General features: G+C 42.1%; 1 protein-coding gene across 3 annotated transcripts in view; it reads right to left on the bottom strand.

Moving 5' to 3' along the window:
* Positions 1 to 21,629, bottom strand: part of nphp4 (nephronophthisis 4) — a 129,694-nt gene that overhangs the window by 29,394 nt on the left and 78,671 nt on the right. For all 3 annotated transcript variants that reach the window (XM_084014468.1, XM_084014469.1, XM_084014470.1), the window contains exons 12-17: positions 20,215 to 20,352; positions 15,376 to 15,533; positions 13,010 to 13,201; positions 10,471 to 10,658; positions 2,626 to 2,786; positions 1,819 to 2,002 (exon numbers count right to left, since the gene is read on the bottom strand). In XM_084014468.1, the coding sequence (XP_083870594.1) occupies positions 1,819 to 2,002; positions 2,626 to 2,786; positions 10,471 to 10,658; positions 13,010 to 13,201; positions 15,376 to 15,533; positions 20,215 to 20,352 (1,021 nt within the window). The remainder of the gene's footprint in view (positions 1 to 1,818; positions 2,003 to 2,625; positions 2,787 to 10,470; positions 10,659 to 13,009; positions 13,202 to 15,375; positions 15,534 to 20,214; positions 20,353 to 21,629) is intronic.

The following is a 21,629-nucleotide window of genomic DNA, read 5'->3' as shown; positions in this document are numbered from 1 at the left end:
CAACAGTTGAGCTAATAAAAAGGCCCGTGGGACAATATTCAAGAATTTACGGTACACAATAAACCCCTCAACATTATCATATACATGACTCAAATTAAATCAGCACATTATTCTAAATCAACTAGACCAATATTTTACGAGACATTTCATCCCCCCTGGAAAAGAAAAAGCTCCCACTGCTTTAGCGACCCTTCCTGTCACACATTTATTTTCATTTATTTTCTCTCGCGTCATCAAGCATTTTCAAGTAACCTTCCTTCACCCCTCGCGCTGAAATCCAGAAGAAGCTGTATCTGAATGCTGTCAACACAGAAATATAGCCTGCATGCCATTTAGCTCGGCCAGCGTGCATTTTTGAGTCCATCCAGTAGGGATTACGGGCCGTAGTGGAATTTTCCCGATCCACAGAGAAGCCGTGTAATCCGTCTATTGAATGTGCAAATCACAAAGAAATTGGAGTTACAGGGTTCTCACATGATGTCAGTGATATACGCTACCTGTCCGCCTCTCATTCCCGCCACCTCGCCTCATCACACGCAACCCGTCCACGCTCCGCTACACCTGTCTGTCTACACCCCTCCACCTCACCCCCACCATTAATGACCGAGCTCCACATCCCTTACCACCCACCAAATAAGAGCGCTTATTTATTACAGCTCGGTGACAGGCGCAGAGGAAGACAGAGGATACAGGGGGAGGCGAGAGAAGAAAACAGACACATCGAGAGGCGGGAGGAGAGGGTGTGATAGAAGGGTGAGAGGTAAATGGGTGAATAAGAGAAGAAGACAGTGATAAAGAGCAAAGAGAGAAATGCGAACGCGAGAAAGGCAGATGGTAGCAGAAACAAAGAAAAGTGCTTAAGCATCCTCCCTCTCCAGATTCATTGCGACTGTCTGCCGGGGCGCCTGATGGATATCTGAACCTTGATTGGAATTTACATGCCAGACACAACCCCCCCTCCCCCCCTTCTCTCCCCAGCACACCACCACCACGCTCTCAACCCGCCTTGAGTGAAGTGCCGGCATATTTAGCTCCAACAATGGCACTCGGCAGAGATTCCTCCGGCCCCAGAGAAAGATGCATTGTTTATGGGAGGGCGTATCGTTTCACCAGTTGATAAATGGCGAGGAAGCTATCGTCAGCTGCCATCGCACCACGGGAGCCACGCCCGGCTCAAATAGGATGAGTGCGAAGGGGGAGAGGAAAGGTGCTTAGTTGCTAGACGAAGCGGAACTATCGTATCAAGGGTTTTTTCGCGTTTGCACAGCCTGCAGACTTCCGGAAGAATGGGAACTTTCAGCAGCAGCAGAATCCCTGGGGGATTCACTGCCATTTCCCAATTCTAAACATCAATAGAAGTAAACAGACAACATTACTTCATATTTCGAGGCTCTGAATGGAATATAGCCTGAATATAAAACACATTTCAGAGGTAGAAGGAGATTTGGAGCGATATGAAACTGGATTTTCTTTGGAAAAAAATTTCCCCGGCTTTGCTTGCATTTACGTTGGCGTTTTGGGAAATGCAAATATAAAGCGGTTCTCAACAGTCCTCATCCCATGGATTCACTCTCAGCCCTCTTCTGGGTCCCACCAGGGGCAGCACTTGATTTAGTCTATTCCATTTCTCACGTTTCATCACAGAGTAACAGCAGCTTCAAATGGTCAGATGAATTATAAACAATACTTCATTTAATACTACATTAACACTTCATCATGCAATACTCATCCATCAGTCCCTAACAATTATGACTTGGAGAATACAGATCACAGATTCCTGATGAAGAGCCTTCGGACAGTGAGCATTGCAGAACTTACCTATGTTTCCGGTGCGTATGTGCAGCCGGCCCCTGATAATGGTGTGGACCGTCATGGGACTGAGGGTTGACTGTCGGCCCGAATCTGTGCTCGTCAGCAGGGTGTCTTCGCCCACGTAATCGGTGGTCAGCACCTCCACCTCATGGAGGGCCTGCACTGCCGGTTTACCCTGACGCAACATGTACTGAGGGTGCAGAAAACCAGGTGTGAGAAAAAGGGTCTGAGAGGCATTCATTCACAAGTATGCATTTGACAAATGTGCTGATAAAGACATGGAGTCACAATAGCCCTGCCCAGTTGTAAACTACCTTATTACCCTTTATTTATTTTCTCCTTCTCATTAAATGCTTTACAAACTTCACCAAATTGCAAAACAAATCAATTCCACATCAAGGCTGGCCAGTACGTTTCTGTCCAATCAATGAAAACAGCGGTTCGTTCTTTAGAGGTTGGAATAGGAGGGAAACTTGCGCCGGTCACAGAGCACACAGGGGGGGCAACACTTAAAAGTATGTTTGTTGAACCACTGTTCATTATTTTTATCTCAAAAACAAGATTTGTATTTGTTCAGGTCCCAGTAGACAGCAATAGACCACAGATAACATGGGAAACCTGTGTAATATACAATATAGTGAAGTGTTTTTGTATTTGTATTCTCGGACACAGTTTTCTACCCATTAAACGTGTTAAAACAATCTGCAAAGCTGCATGAAGCCATGACAGATGGGTCGTTTTTAGTTTGCATGTGATATTACAACAAATAATCACTTCCATCGTTGTACTTGTGAGTCGACCTCGGCCTCTTACCTTCAGCTCGATGGCGGTGGAGCCTATGAGGAGCAATGAGTCGCTGTCCCAGATGTCTATGTGCATGGTGTGGAGGGCCAGGTAGCGCAGAAACCAGCGCTTCTCCCCGGGCCTCAAGAAACCCTCATCCACTCTGAACTGTACCTGCAGACCTGGGGAGCCTTAAACGAGGAGACAGAAGACTTCAGCGTGGAGGGGAGAACACATATAACTTGTTCAAAAGTTACGATCATGCGATTCAAATATGCGGCATTATTTGTAGTCGACAACTCAGCCACAGCTTTGTAGCAGGATTAAGAACGGGGGACATTATCTTCCCACATAACTGGCTACATCCATTAAAAATATTGACAGAAAAATGGATGGTTGTTCTTAAATAACTCTTAATAGATATAGTAGAGCTGAGAATGATTAGCTGATTCATTTCATCAGATGATTGGCAGAAAAATAACTGGCAACTGTTGACAAACGATTAATCTTAGTCATTTTTTTTATCCATTCCGGCTTGCCAGTTATGGAGATTTGCTGCTTTTCTTTGTCACATTGATTGAGTAATATCTATTAGAGGGTTACTGGAGCCAAACAAGACATAGGAATCGGCTGAAGACTATTGTTACATGAATTTGTCACTTTACTGACCAAACGATTACTAATCAGCAATTAATCGCGACCAAAAATAATCGCTGCAGCTCTAATTGGATGTCATCCAGGTTCTCTGGGCTGAGGCTCAGACGCCAGTGCATTTGGAAGGGTGGAACCTGTGTTTATCCCACCTTTATAGAAATGCAACACTTTGATATGTCACCCATTTGTATGCTGCACTGCACTGATGCAATGGCAAGTTGATGCTCACCAGAAAAAGTCACCAATCTGATCATTATTTTCGCCTTTCACTCGCGTCCAGATGGCTTTGAATTTGGAGGAAAGAGCCATAATAAACCAGCTGTCAACCTTGTGGACAGATCTGAGCTGGGGCAACAGCCATCGACTGGGAGCCATTAGGTCTGATGACTGTGCTGCATGGCAGTACAATAACCAGGGAGTATGAGGCCATTTCACAAAATCAGAGGCCCCCTAGGGCCCCCATAACTCAAGATGATAATGGCGCCTAACGCGGCCGGAAAACCTCAAGAGTGATTTTATTAACAGCGGGGATAAAGTTGTGGCATTAAGAGGAGTACATTCCTCTCTTGATCCCTCGGAAGAAAAAGCTGTTTTTCTTTTTTTGGAGAAAAAAATATTACGCTAACTGTTTGAGGACTGAAGCTGTTCAGGGGACAATGAGAGCCATAAATCTCTTTAGATATTTAGCAGCCGTATATATCAGTAGCCGTTTGTTATTCCTTCCACTCCTGCAAGGTCACATGCAGGGACATGCGGCCATAACGTTATGATTAAATCAGATTAGGGTAAAAGCACACACTGATCTGGAGAATGTAACATGAGTGCCCTGTAATTCTCACGGGCAACAGACTCAAAATCGGACTCATCCTGCACAACTCTGAGCGCTTCGAATGAAAGTGACCTCCATCAAGTGATCCAACTCAGCTGGTGAGTGGGTCCAATCAGTCGGCTGCAGCCCAAAGCCCAACCTGTAGCGGTGGGTTAATGTCCCCAGCATCCGAGTGTGGCCCTGTGTGCCCGCCACACTCCCAGAATCCTCCCTCCAACTCCCTATCAAAGCCCCCACGCTGTCTTTATTGCAATCAGTTGAACGTCCCGAGAAGCAGACGGATGGAAGTGGAGTAATGAGGACCTTTGGTGACAGCCCAGCTGTGTTGAAGAGGACCTAACCCCCTCCACACACGAACGGATAGAAAACTTTCTGTTTCCTCTCTCTAGTCCACACATCTTCAACACCCCTAGGGGGTCCGCAGAGTTACTGCAGGGGTCCCTGAATAATTTGATCCCAAACTCTTTTTCTTCCAAAAATGTAAATGTGGCTAAAAATACATATAATAAGCACATTTTAATCTTGGTATTTGTTAAATGTTATGTTGTGAAATTGTGATGTAGAAATGCCAATATAGAGTTCAAATATGTTCGATAAATATTTGCATCCATCAACAATTATTTGAATGGCTTAGCATTATATACATCATTACAAAGTACTTTCATACACGGCACCACAGACTGGACTAAACATATATTATATATATTATATGATATGTAATGAGGGGTTGGGGTTGGCCTGAAAAACGTTGAGGACCTCTGTTCTAGTCCCATAACTCCAGACTTTTACAACCTGGATCCTTTTAAATCGATATTGAAATAAGTTAAGGTTCAGTGTTTGACACAGGTTAACCTCCATTTGATCTAAAGTAGACAACAGATTTATTTTGACTTAAAAACCATTACATACTTGTTTGACAGCATTCATGATATTTCTGTTCTACTTAGGCCTCCTTTCCCTTTAACCTATCCTACACAGACTCCTTCAGCTCCCCTCTCTCCCTCTCCTCTTGCCAACCACCCGCCAACTCTCTCCACTTGGACCATTAATTCTCCCAGCATGCTCTTGGCTTGAATGCAGCGGACGGGTGGCAATGAGAGCACGGAGGGAGAGCGGGAGAAAAAAATGTGCTATGTGTGTTTGTGCTCACAAGTGGCTGACAGATCTGGCCCAAGGGTTGTGCAGGGTTGTTGTGTATGTGTGCAGCTAGGCTTGCAGACGGGGGGGAGAGGCACCCAGACTCCCCGTCCCCCTCCCCCTAGTCTGCTGTGTACACAGACGAGGCATACTGAAAATCCTGCCGAGGATCAACAAATCTCAACAACGCTGTGAGGGCCGCGGGCAGAGAAAACAGAGAAGAGTGAGCAGCTAGATGAAGAGACAAACATCATGGTAGACTAAGGTTACATTCACCAATGTATCACAAACGGGATGTTTCTCACTGAAACAGCAGGGATATTGCACTTGCATAGATTTATTCTGAAATGAATCAATGGGTGTCTCCATTCACCACCTCCTGGTGGTCAATTGACTTTCACCAGTCTGTCATGCTCACATGATGCCATGGTCATTTCAGCTCATGCTCGTGTCATATTAAAAATACCATTTAAGAGTTTTACACATCCCCCTGGCGTCTTAATACATGCTAGCTGTCCATTGAAGATTTTGTGAGTTTTATCTCAAATTCTTTCTATCACTAAATCACAAAAAAAACCCTGGTTATCTCCGTGTTTGTATTTTACGAGGTGATCTCATTTCATTTTAAATTTATCAGGTTAACCTACCAAGACATTTGTGAAGTGAGGCAACAGATAGCTCTATGCTGCTTCCCCATCAGCCAAGATTTATATAGACCAGATTTGACTGAAAGCGTAACACTATCTCACTTCTGCTCATGTTATGGACCTTCTACTTTAATCTAGATCCACATACTAAGGGACGACGCGAGCCTGTTACAATCCCACTATTTACAAGAGACTCATCAGATTCCACAAATTCAGACCCCATCAGGTGTTAGAGCAGATCTCAAATGAATTAACCAACACTTGGCAGTTTTATATATGTCTATATGTATCTAGAGACGCTACTGACCCTTCCACCGGCGACACATTTTCCAGCTCTCTCAAATAAAGTAGACGCTGACTCTGTTAAGTCGTTGGAAAGGTCAACCACTATTGCCGAACTGAGACAGGCAGCTTTTTCATGCAAAAGGGGAAATTCTTCAGGGCCAGATGGATTCCCAACAGTATTTAATAGTAAATTCTTTGATAAATTGCTCATAACCCACTGCAGATTTTTCCATTCGAGGTTACTTCAGAGAGTATTATAAGTTAGAGCTTGATTTGAATATTTGTAACTAAGACACAGGATGACTTTGACCACGGGTCTTTGTTAAATGCATCCCATTTAGCCCATATCAATACCCCCTAATAATAATAAGAATTAGTATTATATTAATAATATAAGTTTAGAATAAACACCACTTGTATATCAGTGAGTGTGACAATTGGAAACTTAAACAACTTTACCCCCACTTTAGTTTTCGCCACCAAACGTAGAGCATGCTTGGAGTTTGCTGACTTTTTTCAAAAGAAACACTAACTAATTAACTATTTTAATTTAATTTGCCTGAATCTGAGAGGGAAATTTGTGCTTATCCCGAGGCGCCATGACTCCAATTATAAAAAGGTACGGAGCAAAAATAAGAAGGAAAACAATAAGTGGTTCCTGGTGAGTTGTGAACTGAGATGAACCGAACACAGAAACAATACATACATGCATGTACATTACTAGCTGGCTGGTCGTACATTATTTGTGGAACAAGGCAAAAACTTGGTCGTGTGTTCAATGTGAATTCACCTCAACAGATGCAACAAAAACCAGTGGAAAGTCACAGACATACCAATCAAGCACAGTCTGAACACGCCCACACAGTCCTGAGAAGAGTCCTTATCAGGAGGGGAATGAAATCGCTGTGTGGGTGGACCCTGGCTGTGGAGGGCATATGCAACATTATTCCCATCATTGGCGAATCATTTGCAAAAAAATAAAAACAGGTCGCGTATTGACCTGTTGTTACCGTTGGTTACTCAGAATTCCAGCCTGTCCCACTGCTGCCTTTAAAACAAAAGGATCTCTTTCTGTGGCCTCAAAATGCAAATGACTTCAAAGGGTGCAAACTGCATATTCCTCTTCTCCCCGGTGGATTCTTTTAATTGTTACGACCTACAGCTTAACCATTGTAACTGCTTGCACATAATTGTAAAAATTGTACACCTATTGCCTTGGCGAAATCAGTCGTGGAGGCAGAACACTTAAATCGCTGTGTGAGCCAACTTATATGAGGTAAACAGCAGGATGCCAAACTGTGTCTCGCTTCCCTTTCGCAGTTTCTTTAGTGTCACAGTGGGGAAGAGAAAGTTAGGATTGTCTTCTGGTCCATGTATCAAAAAAATGACTGTAAAAGTGATATAAAAAATTATGAAAGTTGGAAATGCGTGTTATATTCTGCAATTCCACAAAGTTACAATTGGCAAATGCACATGTTTAGGACCTAAACAGGAAAATTAACAAATTACAGCTCAACCCATTTACGAGTCAGTACACAAAGAACGTTTTGGATTGTTTCGTATATCACTTCCTGTGAAGAGAGGTGATTTCCTACTTGGCATAATTCCTCTTTTTTTCCAGCCACATTTTGATTCAGGTAGAGATATGACTGTACTTGACTGTATTCCTTTTTAAATATCAAATGTAGCTGGAATACTAACTTGATTGAAAAGCATTTTCTGGTATCCAATGGGTGAATGGCACATGAGAAGGAAGGGTTGTCCTAAACAGGGAATGGGTTTCTGGGGAACTTCCACCCAGCAGGCCACAGAATCGCAATGCTGAATAACTGCAGCAGCTTTGAAGCTCAGACAAATTCCATATTCTCTCTCAACCACTGTCTCTCACACACACACACACTCACACACTTTCCACTACTTTCAAAAACTCACACTGAATGATGAGAGAGCAGTCAGTGGATCATTGATCTTGCACAATGCTTGGATCATTCATATCTTTATAGATCAGCCAATAAAGAGCACGTCCAATGTTTTACATTGACATTCATTTGTCCAATTAGGAAGTAAAAGATTACAAAAGACTATAAAAACATTATTGGAAAAGGGGAATTAAATCTCATCCCTTAATCAGTATCTGTAAAATGTAGTCGATTTGTCAACGTAATGTAACTGCAATAGTGAGTCCTTTACAACGGGGCTGTGAATGGAGTATAAAAGCAGCTATGAATTCACCACTGTTGGTTTTTATTGCATTGCAGAAACGAACAGGGAACGTGGTGACACAAAGTGCTCCGTTCAACAAAGAGCCTACAGCCATGCTAGCGGCTCTGTGAGCATGTACTTTGAGTTAAATGCTAATGCCAGCATCTCACCGTGATCACCATGCTAACGTGATGCTCAGCAGGTATAATGTTAGCAGTGTTCACCATTTTAGTTTAACAGCTCACCATAACTTTTTTTTTTTTTAATTAGCACAAAGACTCAGTAGGGGACGTCATTACTTTTGTAGCTTTTTGGTCAGAACCAAAGGACTGGGGGAAAAAATGAAATTTCCTGATAAAACAAGCTCATCTCAACAATGAATCATGGAAGGAGCAAATGGCACTGCCTCATTACAAAGACTCAAATCACTGAAAAAAAAACCCATCAATCAACTCAAATCAAATTGCCTGTTTTTTGGTCACATACTTTCACAATGACTGAGTAAAATCTATAACAGGGGAGCTTAAAACTACTCTTACAGTGTGAAATGGAAAAGTCAAACACATCACCTTAAATCTGTTAACGGTCACTTTGCTGATGAGGAGGTTTAGATTGCAGCTACAACCATAGACTCTATATAAGAAATTGACTTAGTCATCATAGGGTCACCCATTGGTTTGTGGACCATTGCCAACTAGTGAATGGAGGCGGCTAGTTGGACGGCGAAGGTGGGATCAGTTGGATCCGACAGACTTTCATCCAATTTAACTTTTCTTCCAATCAGAGGAGTCGCCCCCTTATGGCCAGCAGAGAGAATGCAAGTTTAAGGCGCTTAAGTTTGGCTTCACTTTTCGGAACCAGAGGTTGCTGCCTGGTTTACGGTGATTGGACGGTTACCAAGGGTCGGCTTTTGGTCTGGAAAAATTGCCCACAAACAGAATACAAAAAATACATTTCCTGGCGAGGAACAGTGTGCATTTGTTGAGATTTCATACATCTTGTTTGATAACATTTATGTGATTAGATGCTCAAACACAAGTCCTTTCCTGGGAGTGTCTGTTAGGCAAGTAACTGCACTGACATGGAAATTAAAATAGAGTTTACTTTCCGTTTTCTTTCATTTTCTCCCAATTATCTCTCCATCTTCTATTACTGTGGTTCCATAACTTGTTTCAACACGATAACATAAAACAACATTGCCATCTCCCATAAAATCAGATACAGATCATCTCCAATTGTTTCTGTGTAATTGTTTGTTCAGCCCGTGTTTGAAAAGGTGATATATATTTCATATAGTTAATTAATCAAAGTTGTCATTTTGAGAGCAGTTAGAAAAAAACATTTGTTTATTATAATGTTTCGCTATATGTTTGTAATTACACAGAGATTTCACCTGAATCGCCCCAATTTCATGACAAACTAGGACGACCTATTTCTAGAAAGGGCATTCATACACTATACAATATTTGACTTCTGTTGTGGTTCAGCATATAATATTGTGTAAGACAGAGGAGTTAGATTTTAAAACCTAAGGAAACCAGTATGTTTAATCCTTCAAATAAGAGAGGGAAGCTTTGGTGGTTCAGCAGTTATGAGTAGATAGGTGGAAAGCCTCGCCTTAGAATATATAGAAGAATCGCTTTGAATGTAGAAGGGATTTGTGGAAGTGCATACCGGATGATATAGACTGAGAGAGACTGAGAAATACTGAGTGTGTCTGGGGAATGGAGAATATGGGTAGGCGTAAGAACAAGGGAGGGGGATTGTTTGTGTGCTCAATATCACGCTCCGTCAAAAGCTGTAATATCTCTTCCATTTCATTAGCTGCTATAAGAAATCTGTGTCCGTCCGGCTGACTGGAAGGGAAGTGCCTCAGCATCAGAGAGCATCATGGGGCATCAGTGTAGGCACTGACTTTACAATGTTAAGTTTATATACAGATACAGAAACATGAGTCCAACTCCCGGGATTTAAAGTGGTTTCAAAAAGAAAAAAAAAACACATTTTCCCACATTCCAACGTGGATAGGAAAGCATCAAACAGCATCGATTTGTCAGTTCAAAAACAAGTGTTATTGTTGGGATTCATTAATTCAGTTATTTTTCAGTGGTAGATCCTTACCAGAGTTGACGGAGCCATCTCTGTTGATGGAGACGAGGACACAGGGAAATGGAGCACCAGCCCTCTGCTGAACCTTGTCGCTGGTCAGCAGTTTGAGCTGCTGGGACGTGACTGGTGGGAAGCGATAGAACTGGAAGGTGAAATAGATGCTGTCCGGCCAATCAGGACTGACACCCGCTGTTGGGATTCTGGCAAAAGACAAGACAGAGGTTGACGATAATTCAGAAAATAATGGCCGCTCCAAGTGCAGTATTTGAAATTAATACAGCAATGCTGCATGTAAATAAGCGCATGGGTGATTGATTTACTACCTTACATATGATATATTTAACACTAACTGTGATATCTTTATGACAAAACCTATGTGGGGAGTAGAGATATATGCATATTTGAAATTGATGGTTGAAAATGCCATTAAAATCCTGGAAGAGTAAATCACATTTCGGCTTGTGTTTTACTTCAGACGATTCCAGGAAAGGGGAAAAACCTGAATATGCATGTCTCTCACGTCCGCTCGGAGCCGGTATTTCAGCTTTACAGCTACTTAAAAGTAAAAACCCAATAATAAAAATGAGGATTAGAACGTAAGGTGGTAAATCACACCTTAAAAGTGGCTATAAATTGGATTGCTGATTGAGTGGGTACAAACTTGGCTTTGCACTTTTGATTCATTATAAGTGGATAGCCGGGCCCCACTAAAGGCCGCATGAAAACTACTTATTAGATCTGTGCTGGGTAAGAAACCTTGTGTATTATTGCAGTTTAACACAAAGGGAATAATTCTATATAGTTTGTGATTACAAGGACGACTATGGAGGGGAAAAAATGTGTTCTTTACACACAAGCATCACCGTCTGAGTGCGATTTCACGCACGTACGCAGATCTAAACACACACTTCAAACTGCTGACGGCCCACAAAAAAAGTCCCGGTGAGCCTGCAAGCACTCAATTTAGCACCGAGCACATTAAATAATGAGCGGGGTTTCAGGATGAGCTTCTTTCTGATGAACAGAGTAGCAATCAGTCGCCGGGTATTAAATAACGAGGAGAAAAGCAAAAGGCATTTGAAAACAAGCGGGGAGTGCTGGGAGACCCTCCGCGGCTACGGGCAGGCCGTCAGAGGCGGAGAATTCAGGTGGGAATCGAATCTAAAGGGTGGGGTGTGTCCTCCCAATCACTCCCTCTGATATTCCACTGTTAAAGATGCTGCTGTGCTCCGTCTTCACAGAGGAGCTGCCATTAATATTCATTCTGTAAATGGACAATATTGATAATTATGGCACCCGGATGAGAGCTAGAAATAAATGATCCTGCTCATGCACAGGCTCCCTGCTTGCCGCCGCCTGCTATACCTGCTTGTCATGATTATGAGGGAACCCTGAACCCACTCAGCGAGCCGCAGACACACAATGTATGTTTAAGTGTATGGTTTCAGGTTGAAGAACAAATGTATGTACAAATAAAAACGTATGTGAACATTATCAAAACTAAAATGTTTAAATATCTGCTTTGTTTTGCGGTTTCCAACTGTGTAACAGTGTTTCAACTTTAAATCTTTTTCTACCTTATGAAGAGGTTTTTAGTATATAAACTTACAAACAGTACACCAAACTCCCTCCCAACTGGCTTGCAGAAATGAAATTCTTTACTGGCCAGCCTGAACATAAACAGGATAATGATGTTCTGCTGGGGAAAGCTAGAAAAAAAAGTGTATTTTTTGTGTATGATGTGTGCAAAAACATCCACTTTCCATATGGTCAGTTTCCTTTTTCTTCCCCCAAATCACAATCGTTTATTTATTAATTGACAACAAAACATTTAACAGACAAACAAATGCCGATCCTTGACGAGCTCTTTCCTGACACTTTTACCTCCTCAGTTGCTTCATTCCTCCTCTTAACTGCACTTAAGGACGGCTGGTAGTCAAATCCCAATGATGTCATCACGTCATTTAACACGTCCGAATCACGCATATCAATTCAAAACGGTATATATCCTGGTCTCTAATGGCATCTATTACAACCCAGGAAGAGCCTAAACATTTTGATCTGTCTCTTCACACACAGTAGTGAGGACATCAACGTGTCACCATGTTGAGGTAGGAACACGGGAAGTCTGTGACGAACAAGACGGATGTGAGTTGGGTCTATCAAGGTGCTGACGGTGCTGATGACAAGATAGAAGGACACAAAGAGTGGTGTGTTTTGTAGCCATCCTTCAGCAGCCCCCCCCCTGTCAGCTCATGACAGAGGGGACGCTGGCTCCGGGGGTTTTTTTGTGACGGGCCGCTGACAGAGAAGCCATTCAGCCCATGCTGACGGGAAAATGTTTTTTCTTAAGGTACATCTGGATGCTGTGTATGTGTGTAGAGGATGACTGGCAGGTATTTATGCCCATATGGCTTTACTGCATTGATGTTTTGGCTGCAGTTCAATGTGAGAAAAAATTCTCACGGGCGTCGTCAAGCATTAAGCATGTATTTATCCCCGTAAACGGTTAAACGGCTCAGTGGCTCAGTGTAAATACACTTGACCTTACCTGGTAAACGCTAGAAACTGGACCACCAGCAGGTTGCCCTGTAGAGGGTCAGTCTCTTCACGCTGGGGGTCAAAGGGCACAGGCTCAGTCGGGTCCAGGACTTCCGCCACCTGTCCGTTACAGTCCACGATGTCGGGGAAGCCGGCGGAGTAGAGGTGGGCCAGCGAGCTCCTGGAGCTGACTGAGCAGGAACTAGAGGAGATTGGGTTTCAATTAGTGGAGGAATCACGGGCAAACATCGATCAGTCACAAAGCTGAACAGACGTAATGCAGCGAGAGGTAATGCGTTTGGCCCGTGATGCACCGGCCTTACTCGGGTGATTTATGGTTGTGAATCCAATCCAAGTGGAATACTGGACTATTGCATCACTTCAGAGCCAGCTCAGCTCAGATCAGTTGCATTCTGACTCCAAATGTTTACATTTGACAGATTACCTGCTTCCAAATTTAAATTTCCCGGCTGGACTTAACAAAAAAAACAAAAAAACAAAAAAAAAGGAATGCAGTGAAACAATCATCAGACAGCATGAGGATGTCGGTAATATAATATTATCCGTCAAGCAGCAGGAGAGAGAGAACGGGTGCCAAAGCACTCCCTCAGGATTTTCAAACATAATTGGCAGTTATCTCTAATCATAGTGACCACCTGTTATTCTGCAACTATGGTAACATTCATAACTTATACTTTCGACGCTGACACCAAACACTCTGGGTATGATGAACACAGTGCACAGATGGCTGGCGAAAGTGCAAGCACAGGAAAATGAGCGATAATGCCCGGGCTTATCATAACTGCCCGCGTCAAGTTAGTAAACAGTCGAGCATGCGGCTTCACATTTGTGACAGAATGATGCCTCGATCAAACTAATTAATGCAACAAAAGGAGCGAAAGGAGGCAGCCGATCGGGATTCTTCCTCTGCGGCTGTGTCAGTTTCATGCTTTCAAAGTTATATCTTAATTTAGCACCAAGTGGATTAATATTCGAGCTTTCATTTTACCCCCCCCCCCCATTTCAAAAGTGCAGTCGATCAGATATGCGCGGCAACTTCAATTAAACTTCTTTAGACTTCATTGTTCTTCTCTAAAGAAGTGGGTCATCCCAGCCCGAACACAGTCAAAAAGATGTTTTAGCTCCGAGTGACGAGGCAGAGATGTTTCAGCCCACTGAACTGAACAGCGTCGTGTCTGGATCCAAACTCTGGGATTGGGAAACTGATTCGAGGCCAGCTGCTTATTTACAGACTCTCTCAGCTAACGCGAGGCCTTGTTTTGGGAGTTACTGTGCCCGTTATTTGCAGCCAGGGCGGTCCCAGCTCAACAGGCCGAATTAGCCGCGATTGAAACCACTGAATTCTGTAACACTCAATCAAAGTCAAAACCGCTTACTGACAGCTGGATTTAATAATGAATTTCCACACAAACAAACATCGCCAACACCCAAAAGCGGGATGTAAAGGCTGACAAAACGATTTCTTTAAATTGGCCCGTGAGCTGCATTCTCCTGCTTACACTGACAACACCGCCACGCTACCCAGCGAACACATGCCGCCAATTAGTGAGCTGATCGATAGACAGCAAGGCAGTGAGCTGTTATGGTAACGAAGGACTGTATAAGCGTTCACACCAGAGATACTGGGCCAGATAGCATGGTTAAAGTGGCTTCATTCAATAACATCTCCTGTCAGCTCATGTCACCCACCCATGAGGCGTTGGTGGAGTTAGCCTCATTTAGCCACAGCAAAAACCGCAGCGAGGGAAAAAAGCTCCACAGTCATTAATCTAGGAAAGCCAGGTGGCCAAATCATACTAGATTCATAGATCGTGAATACAGTAAAACGTCCTTTTTAATACTGAAGAGCAAACTACCAATTAAATTCCAATCCAGTGGATTTTCACAGCTATCATGAGCATCTATCATTCTAACGGCCAGTGCTTGTTTCACAAAAACCAGCTGGACTCTTTACTGCAGTTCATGACGCAGCTGATGCCAACACCGGCATACGTGAAGTGGTATTCTGCTCCTTTCTCGTACAGGATCAGGGACAGATTGGGAGAGCACAATGGTCACAGATACTGGATTTGGTTCAGATGTGAATAACTAATCGTAACATGAGGTAACGATGATTCAGAGGCAAAGAGGAGAGCATGAAAGCATGCCGCAAAGGAAATCATGTTTAATGAAGGTTGTCCTGTTTCTCTCGGAAGTAAAAAGGCAATCAGATAAGCTTATTCCTTTGGCCATTTCTTCATTCAACTATCAGTGAATGTGAAAATATTTGATCTGGTTTCAGATACCTCAAATATGTCCCTGTAGTTAATAAAAAACCCTTGACTTTCTATAAGAGACCATTGAGAGGGGGCTCACCTGGGCACGTTCATCCCCAGGGTGATGACAGGGGCATGGACTGGAGTGAAGGGCAGCTCCTGAAGTTGGTCTCCCTCGTCCTGAGCTGAAGGTGACACATCCCCTTCCCGCTGAAGGTCCATCTCCAGGTGGGCAATGCTGCTGACCCCTGAGCAGGCCTGTTACCAAAGTGGGGCGATGCAGAGACAGGAGGTCATTCAAAAACACCCGGAGATCACACATTTTAATGGTGCTTAAGGTGGACGGTTTATAATTAAAATATATAAAGAGACCAGGATGGCTCAAGAGAGGGCGTCTTTAGTTAAGGCTAATGTTTCCTTGTATGAGACCCACGTAGTAAACTAAAAAGTGAGGGGGAAGGACCACAGGAAGAGCAGCAGTTACCCTGGTAACAGCTAATGGAGATTCATATATTAAAGACACAAAAGTAGTGGAGTTCTGGTAATTGACTAATATTGAGCTGCTTACAGTACCATCACACTTCCTCTGTACTGCCTTTATTCCGTCCTCCGATGCTTGAATTGATTTTGAGTGCTTGTTTTTAAGTTACAACGCATTAAAAAGCCTTATCCATCTATGTAATAATCTTGCAGGGATGCACTTAGTGTTGCATCACCATCGCAGCATTCAACAGGATGTGAGTCAGTCTTTAAAACCAAATTTTCTGGATTATAATTAAGTCGGAACGAGGAAAGAGGGAAAAAAAGGGTGACGTGTAAATCTCAGGAACTATTCTTATTTCAAAATGACACATATGGGAAACCGGGAGATGTCTGAGGAAGAAGGTATGACTTTCTGTCAATCATTCCTCTTAAGCTGCCTTGCTAATTATGAAATTAAAACCATTAATTACAGTATGTTCTTTTGAATTTCATGTTTCATTTAAGTTAAACTGTTTTATTGCTGCCGTTTTGGAAAACTAGATTTTATCTATTTTTTGTGTCCCTTGTTTTTTCTGCAAAGACCTCTATGACACACCTGTTTGTTAAAAATGCACTATAAATAAACTTGACATGAAGACAATACATCCCCAGGACAAAGTGGTAAGGTGTGCACATGCAATTTCTCAAGTCATAAGGGGAGGGACTATCTGGGGTAGATTGTAAAGAGATGAATCAGCTCGGATATTGCAACCATAAGAATATAAAGTATAAGTTATGCAAGTCCAAATCAGGCTTTTATATTTTCTTTTAGCAACATAAAATGTATAGGACGTTAGGTTTGGACAACAAAACTGCTTAGTTGTGTTTAGGAAAAGAGCGTGGTGTCACAGGAAAGAGGAAAGTGATAGCAAAAATTACTTCATCCATTGTTGGTTTGGGTTTGTTGAAAATAAGAAAAATTGCCTTTTTTTTTTTTTTTTTTTTTTTAGAAATAACAAACTTATTATGTCATTCTTTCCATGAAACTTGCAAGGACCCATAAAGAAAAGTGTATTTTCTGTGAAACGTGTCTGTCCCTTCCTGTTATGATGAGGCAACTGTGCTCATTTCTAATAAAAAAAATAAAAAAAAATCAGTCCTGTTTACTTAACATGAGAAATTGCCTGTCAAAGACACCACTAACAGTCCATTTCTCATTATAAGTAAACAGGACTAACACCATTGTGATGAGTTAAACACCAGCAACATACTGTTTATGTGTTTATGTTTTGGCTTCAAGGCCGTCTTGCATTTAATCTGCAATTCAGTTACTGACGTCCTTTTGTTTAGCGTGTCATTTTTACTTCGTTCTCCTTCCCAGTATCAGCTTTTTAGGAAAAGAATAAAAAGGACTGTTAATGCCTTCGGATCAGTTCAATAATTATTTCGAAATGTTTTGTGGCAAACATTAATCCCTTCTTCTTGTCGGTGACAGACACGCAGCTGGAGGGGTATTAGCGCAGATAATTAGCTAAGGAGTGCTAACGGTGTGTTTTTTTTTCTTCTGGTCTTTGATACATGTGCATGGTTCAGTTATCAGCCTATCAGAGGACAGGCATGGCTGTGCATTATTGGGCTTTCCATCAAGCATGCTGGTAATAACCTCCACCAAAGTCAATGTGCGACAAACACATCATCATCATCATGTTCCCCCTCTGATCCTGCAGCCTGCGGTATAATGACCTTAGAGGATGCAAAGGGCCGGCGTAGAACCCTTAGCATGTTTCAAAGGCTCAAAGTAACAGCCTCACACTGCATCTGAACCCGCTGCCATCAGGCCGCCGTTCTGTGGTGACGTGAGGAACTGCCTTTCAGGTGTGCTGAGGTTATGGACAAGGACAAATGGAGGTTTCAACAATCCATTCTGCAAGCTGATTTAATGACTGATACTTGCAAAAGGATGCCACAGAAACTCTCTTAGAGTATCATAACTGAAAACTAATGGCAGCCAAGGGACTTTTATAGATATAATGCATCATACTTACCCAAAGCTGACAGTATTCTTCAATTTTCTAACAAAGCATTGTTCACTATCAGAGAGTGGAGAGTATGATACAAGCAACTGTCACCTGAATTTAAGAGAATACCTTTTTTTTAAAGTGATTTAATGTAATTATTTAAATAAGAAATACCACATTCATTGGTTTACTCATGAAAAGTTGAATCCATAAGCAATAAAACACACCCTGATCAATTCAATACACTGTCAGCATATTTCCGGCCATATTTTTATATCGTCTTCATCACCAGACAACATTAAACCTGGCAAATTACATGAAATAACAATTCAAACTAAGACAATAATCTGTCTGTAAGTGGGTATAGCCGATGGGCTCCAAACCAATGAAATGCACATTTCTTTTTTGTGACATTTCAAAGGTTTGCTACAAATTCACTTGACAATTAAATGTAACCTTGCAATAGTCTGCAGATTAATTTCCCCAGCCCTCCATTTATAATATCTACTTATCCCTCAAGGCTCATCGTAATTAATGTATTTCAGTTTTTCACTTCAAGATGAATAATTGATCCCAAAATATGTCATCTTCAAGTGAACAAGCTGTTCCTGGTTAACAGACAGATACGTTGTTGCCTTTGCAAAAAATAGTCCAGTATTTCCCCTCCTCAACCAAATGTGAGGGATTGGAAGATAAAAAAAAAAGGGGCAAGCAGAAAACTAAAAACATGAATTCTCTTTAGAATAACATAATGACATTAACTTTGACAGCAGCGGTGTTATAAATAATTGGTGAATCAGAATAAAAACCCAGGAATTCAAAGGTTAATTCTAAAATGAACTGTATGCAAACAAATCTACAAACTCCAAGGCTACAAATTGATCTTGTGTGCTACAAAGACGTAATTAATGTTGATTCAAAAACTTCAACCTGGACTTCCTGATGGAAACTGATGTGACAGTGTGCTGCCGCCAGATATGGATAGTTAATTCACTTGTATAAAGAAAGCACACTGCTTGAAATCCAACCCCAAATGTTAAAATGCAGGTTGTTCCAAACTTTTGCCTGCCGGTACAGTTATATAGATATATATGAAATAGATAAGTTGTTCTGACAGTATTTCCACAGCACGACCGAGCCAGTCTTTCAAAACCAAATTGAATTGTGTCTTTTTTAGCCATTTGTGTGTCTGATTATATTGTAAAGCCTGATCCACAGTTCCTGGATTATTCCTGCAATATGATTCATAGCTTAAGCTATATGGATTTCGAGCATGAAATATGGGAGAAAACCCATTAAAGCTGCTGCTGTCTAGTTAGAATATGAGTAAAGTCCGTCTTAGCTGTGCTGAGGCGTAAAAGCAGGTGGACTAGCCAGGACAGCTCAGGGGGGAAAAGCCTCACAATCAACTCTGATAACAAATGGGAAACTGAATGGAGAGAGGTGAATGAAGAAATGACATAATCATTTACTGCACACACATTTTGTTATGTACAAGTTGAGAAACTACTGTAACTGACTCTGTGTGTAACTACGACTAGACTAAAGGCCAAATCCAAATGTCCAGACTTCCCCGCACTCATGGACTCATAAAGTCCAGAGTGCCGCAGCTCTCCTAATGCACAAATCATCCTGTCCACAAGGATATCAAGCAGACTCTCTACTGAGCGTCTACTCCAATAGCAGGCCAGGCTGTCAGTGGTAAAGTGGGATTATGGAATGGTATGGTCATGAGCTGGGGGTAATTACCAAAATAATTAGATTGCAGTTACAAGCAAGTGGAGGTGTCGGGGCTCAGCCTTAAAGACACAGACTAACATTTGGAAGCAGCGTGCAGTAGAACCAAACGCTGCTTCATGTTTAAATGTGCCAGTTGAATACTTATTTTAATGTGATATTTCAGTTTTTCCTTTTTAATACATTTGCAAACATTTCTAAAATTCTGTTCTGAATGAATTCTGTTCTATGAATTCAAACGATTTTAGGCTGCAACAAATGTGGAAAAAGTGAAGCGGTCTGAATACTTTCTCAAAGCAGTGTATTTTCACAGTGTGAAACTTCAATATTTTTTTTCAAAAAAAGAAAAAGAAAATGCAACTCTCTTTAGATGTGTGAAATGATCTTATAAGTAGACAAGCATTTTAAAATCCAAAATAAGGTTCCATCGTGGTGCTCTGAAAGGGTAAAGGTGATTGGCCTTTGAACTCTGTTTGCGGCTGTCATCATATCTTCTTCATATCCTTGGAGGATATAAGCACTGTGTTGTGTGTTTAAGTGCTGCTGTGTTTGAACGTGCACCTTAAATGTAAATGCACCTACGACTCCCTTCCGTTGGTGTCTCTCCCTCAGTATAAACGTGTGTGAGTACAAGGCTGTGTGTGTGTGTGTGTGTGTGTGTGTGTGTGTGTGTGTGTGTGTGTGTGTGTGTGTGTGTGAGCGTACGGGGGTGGAAATCTTACGACATGTGACAGCTGGTGGGCCGATGCCAACGGGGAAGGATGGAGCAGAGAAGGAAACGACTGTTGCCACGGCAACGCCGAGCTGGAGTGGCTGATGGTTGGGTAGCGTAAAGTCGCTGCCAGCTGAGACAGTGAGAGCTGTGGAGAAAACAATGCAAATGATTCACTGTTATTATTATGATTATGAACAACGGGGCTCGGGAATATACTTTACGCCAGAGAGACATGCACCGTCTCCGATGACAACAACAGACCATTACACTGCTTCAGCACTTAGAAGACATTCTCACGCCCCCATGCTTCTCCATGCACGATCCTTCAACACCGAACTCCCCCAGCAAATCAAACTCCGTACTGTTTGCCTGCTCCCTTCTTATGTCTAAGGACTTTTGACTGCAACAAAGACAATGTGGCTAATAGTTTGGGAATTGCTGTTTATTGTTTGAGCAAGGAAAACAACTGTGCAGGAAGTTTCACTGGATTGGAATGTAATATATTGGAATGAATACGTGAAAGAAAGTGTTAAAAAGAGAAACTCGGGGCAGAGGAGCGCCGAGTAGTGTAATACAGTGGAAATGTACATTATTCTGAATAAATAATGTGTGTCAAATATGCCTGAAGACTAGAATACATACACTTTTAACAAGAACATGAATATGTGAATCCCTCTTATCTTAACAGTGTTCCACTATGTATCTAACTGCAATTAGCAGAGGCACCAAAGTAAGTCCTGGAGCTGAGATGTCCTTTCCCTGGCCACCTCTAGATCCTCCTGGGGATGCGGTGGCTTTCTCCAGCAGAATATATATCACACCTCTGGCATGAATCTGCCCTGAGGTCTCCTCTCGGACGGATGTCCACGGGGAGGCGTCTGGGAGGTATCCTGATCAAGATGTCCTCACCACATCTGACTCTCTCCGCAAAAGAGCAAAAGTTCTGCTCGGAATTCCTTCAGGAAATCTGAGCTTGTCACTTTGTCCCCGAGTGTGAGCCCAGCATCCTTTGAAAGAAACTTACTTTGGTCTTTTGATCGTTGGAATGTCTAATCTGAACAGATGACCGTGGCCAACCAAATTTTCCGGACTTTTCCTACTTTATATTCACTGCGCTGCACTATTTTAATGGGATTGATGGTTTGAATCGTAAGAGATCTAATACGTATGGTATGAGTACTCCTTTGATAAAATTCCCAACATGTGTCCCTTCCCATTGGAAAATGTTTCACCAACGAAAACAGAAATGCATATTGCCAAATTAGAATCATCAAAGCCCGTTGCATTATACTAGGACAATAATATAGGCAATGCTAACCACACACAAAGTAAAGACTCAAAACAAGTCAGATATGGATTGTTGAATTGATTATTCTAAATTCAGACTTTATCTTGTTAAAGCAACACTAAAGAGTATTTAGT

Source organism: Eutrigla gurnardus (assembly GCF_963514095.1).
Source record: "Eutrigla gurnardus genome assembly, chromosome: 8".
In the NCBI taxonomy this organism is placed as follows: Eukaryota; Metazoa; Chordata; class Actinopteri; order Perciformes; family Triglidae; genus Eutrigla; species Eutrigla gurnardus.
Note: the sequence above shows the minus strand (reverse complement) of the source record. Positions and strands in the feature narration are given on the sequence as shown.